Source organism: Antrostomus carolinensis, unplaced genomic scaffold (assembly GCF_000700745.2).
Source record: "Antrostomus carolinensis isolate BGI_N321 unplaced genomic scaffold, ASM70074v2 scaffold53672, whole genome shotgun sequence".
In the NCBI taxonomy this organism is placed as follows: domain Eukaryota; kingdom Metazoa; phylum Chordata; class Aves; order Caprimulgiformes; family Caprimulgidae; genus Antrostomus; species Antrostomus carolinensis.
Window position 1 is genome coordinate 1 of NW_010299886.1, and position 2143 is coordinate 2143.

At 55.3% G+C, this 2143-nt stretch overlaps 1 protein-coding gene across 1 annotated transcript; it reads right to left on the reverse strand.

Moving 5' to 3' along the window:
• Positions 1–805: 805 nt before the first annotated feature.
• LOC104517508 (neuroligin-2) lies at positions 806–1595 on the reverse strand (the record flags this gene model as incomplete). The annotated part of the gene is made up of 1 exon (XM_010162921.1): positions 806–1595. A coding segment is annotated over one exon (790 nt), but the record flags the coding sequence as incomplete, so codon positions are not given.
• Between the last annotated feature and the right edge of the window lie 548 nt (positions 1596–2143).

A 2143-nucleotide genomic window follows, 5' to 3' on the forward strand; every position in this document is an offset into this window, starting at 1 on the left:
AGGATACAGAGATGTGGGGAGATGGTGGGGAACGTGGGGATGGAGACCCACCAGGATACAGAGACGTGGGGAGATGATGATGAGGACGTGGAGATGGAGTCCCACCAGGATACAGAGACATGGGGAGATGATGATGAGGATGGAATCCCACCAGGATACAGAGACGTGGGGAGATGGTGGGGACGTGGGGATGGAATCCCACCAGGATACAGAGACGTGGGGAGATGGTGGGGACGTGGGGATGGAATCCCACCAGGATACAGAGACGTGGGGATGGAGACCCACCAGGGCACAGGGACATGGTGGGGACGTGGGGATGGAATCCCACCAGGATACAGAGACGTGGGGAGATGGTGAGGAGGTGGGGAGGAAATCCCACCAGGATACAGAGACGTGGGGAGATGGTGGGGACGTGGGGATGGAATCCCACCAGGATACAGAGACGTGGGGAGATGGTGGGGACGTGGGGATGGAATCCCACCAGGATACAGAGACGTGGGGAGATGGTGGGGACTGGTGGGGACGTGGGGATGTGGGGATGGAGACCCACCAGGGCACAGGGACATGGTGGGGATATGGGGATGGAATCCCACCAGGATACAGAGACGTGGGGAGATGGTGGGGATGTGGGGATGGAGACCCACCAGGATATAGAGACGTGGGGATGGAGTCCCACCAGGATACAGAGACATGGGGATGGAGTCCCACCATGATACAGAGACATGGGGAGATGATGATGATGACGTGAGGATGGAATCCCACCACAACCACCCCATTTTAACCCATCCTGACCCTGGTCACCCACCCAGTCTTGGCGAAGTTGGTCCAGTAGGTCATGACCACGGCGCTGAGCATGACATCATTCTTGGAGAAGTTACAAGGGAAGAGATCAGTGGCTCCAACCATGGGGACACCAAAGACGTAGGGGATCTCATCTCCATGAGCCGCGTCCGCCCACTCCGGCCGCGCGTCCGTCTGGCAGTGGTGGTAGAAGGTGTAGAAGTAAACGGGTGATTGATACTCGGCGTGAAGTTTGGCCGTGGCCACCGCTGGAGCCACCCATTGATGGTCGGTGAAGAGAGCCAACAAGGTCTTTCTTCTCATCTCCCCATTGTCCCGGTCTGCCCAGTCCGTGTACATGAACTTGATGGTCTCTCTCAAGATGTCCTTCCCCTCGGGGTAACCGTAGAGGTTGTCCACAAAGTTGGAGACGGTGAAGTCAAAATAAGAAGCTGAGATGCCATCTTCATTCTCCAAAGAATCCTCCACGAACTTCAAACCTTCTCCTTGGTTGACCCCGATGAGGATGTCGTAGTTGAGGAACTCACCTTGTTGCATTAAGATCTCAGGGTCATCTGGGACAACGTCACCGTCCACCACTGGACCAAAAGCAACGTGGTAACGAGCTGGTTGGACATCTTGGTCAACCAAAGAGCGGAAGGGTTGACGTCGGAGACATTCCACCGCTGCTCCAGTGTCTGCTCGTTCACAACCAACCTTGGCCGCCAACAACCGCGTGTACTTCAAGGGTTGGTAGTTGACTGACCAACTGGAGATGGCCGTCCCGCTCTGAGCGATGGCCTTCTGGAAGAGACCTGAGGGGGACATGGAAGGGGGCAATGGGGGGACGTGGGGATGGAGTCCCACCAGGATGGTATGGAGATGGGGACATGGGGATGGAGTCCCACCAGGATGTTAGAGATGGAGTCCCACCAGGATGTTATGGAGATGGAGTCCCACCAGGATATTAGAGAGATGGAGTCCCACCAGGATGTTATGGAGATGGAGTCCCACCAGGATATTAGAGAGATGGAGTCCCACCAGGATGTTATGGAGATGGAGTCCCACCAGGATATTAGAGAGATGGAGTCCCACCAGGATGTTATGGAGATGGAGTCCCACCAGGATATTAGAGAGATGGAGTCCCACCAGGATGTTATGGAGATGGAGTCCCACCAGGATATTAGAGAGATGGAGTCCCACCAGGATGTTATGGAGATGGAGTCCCACCAGGATATTAGAGAGATGGAGTCCCACCAGGATGTTATGGAGATGGAGTCCCACCAGGATATTAGAGAGATGGAGTCCCAGGGATGGAGTCCCACTAGGATGTTAGAGAGATGGAGTCCCACCAGGATGTTAT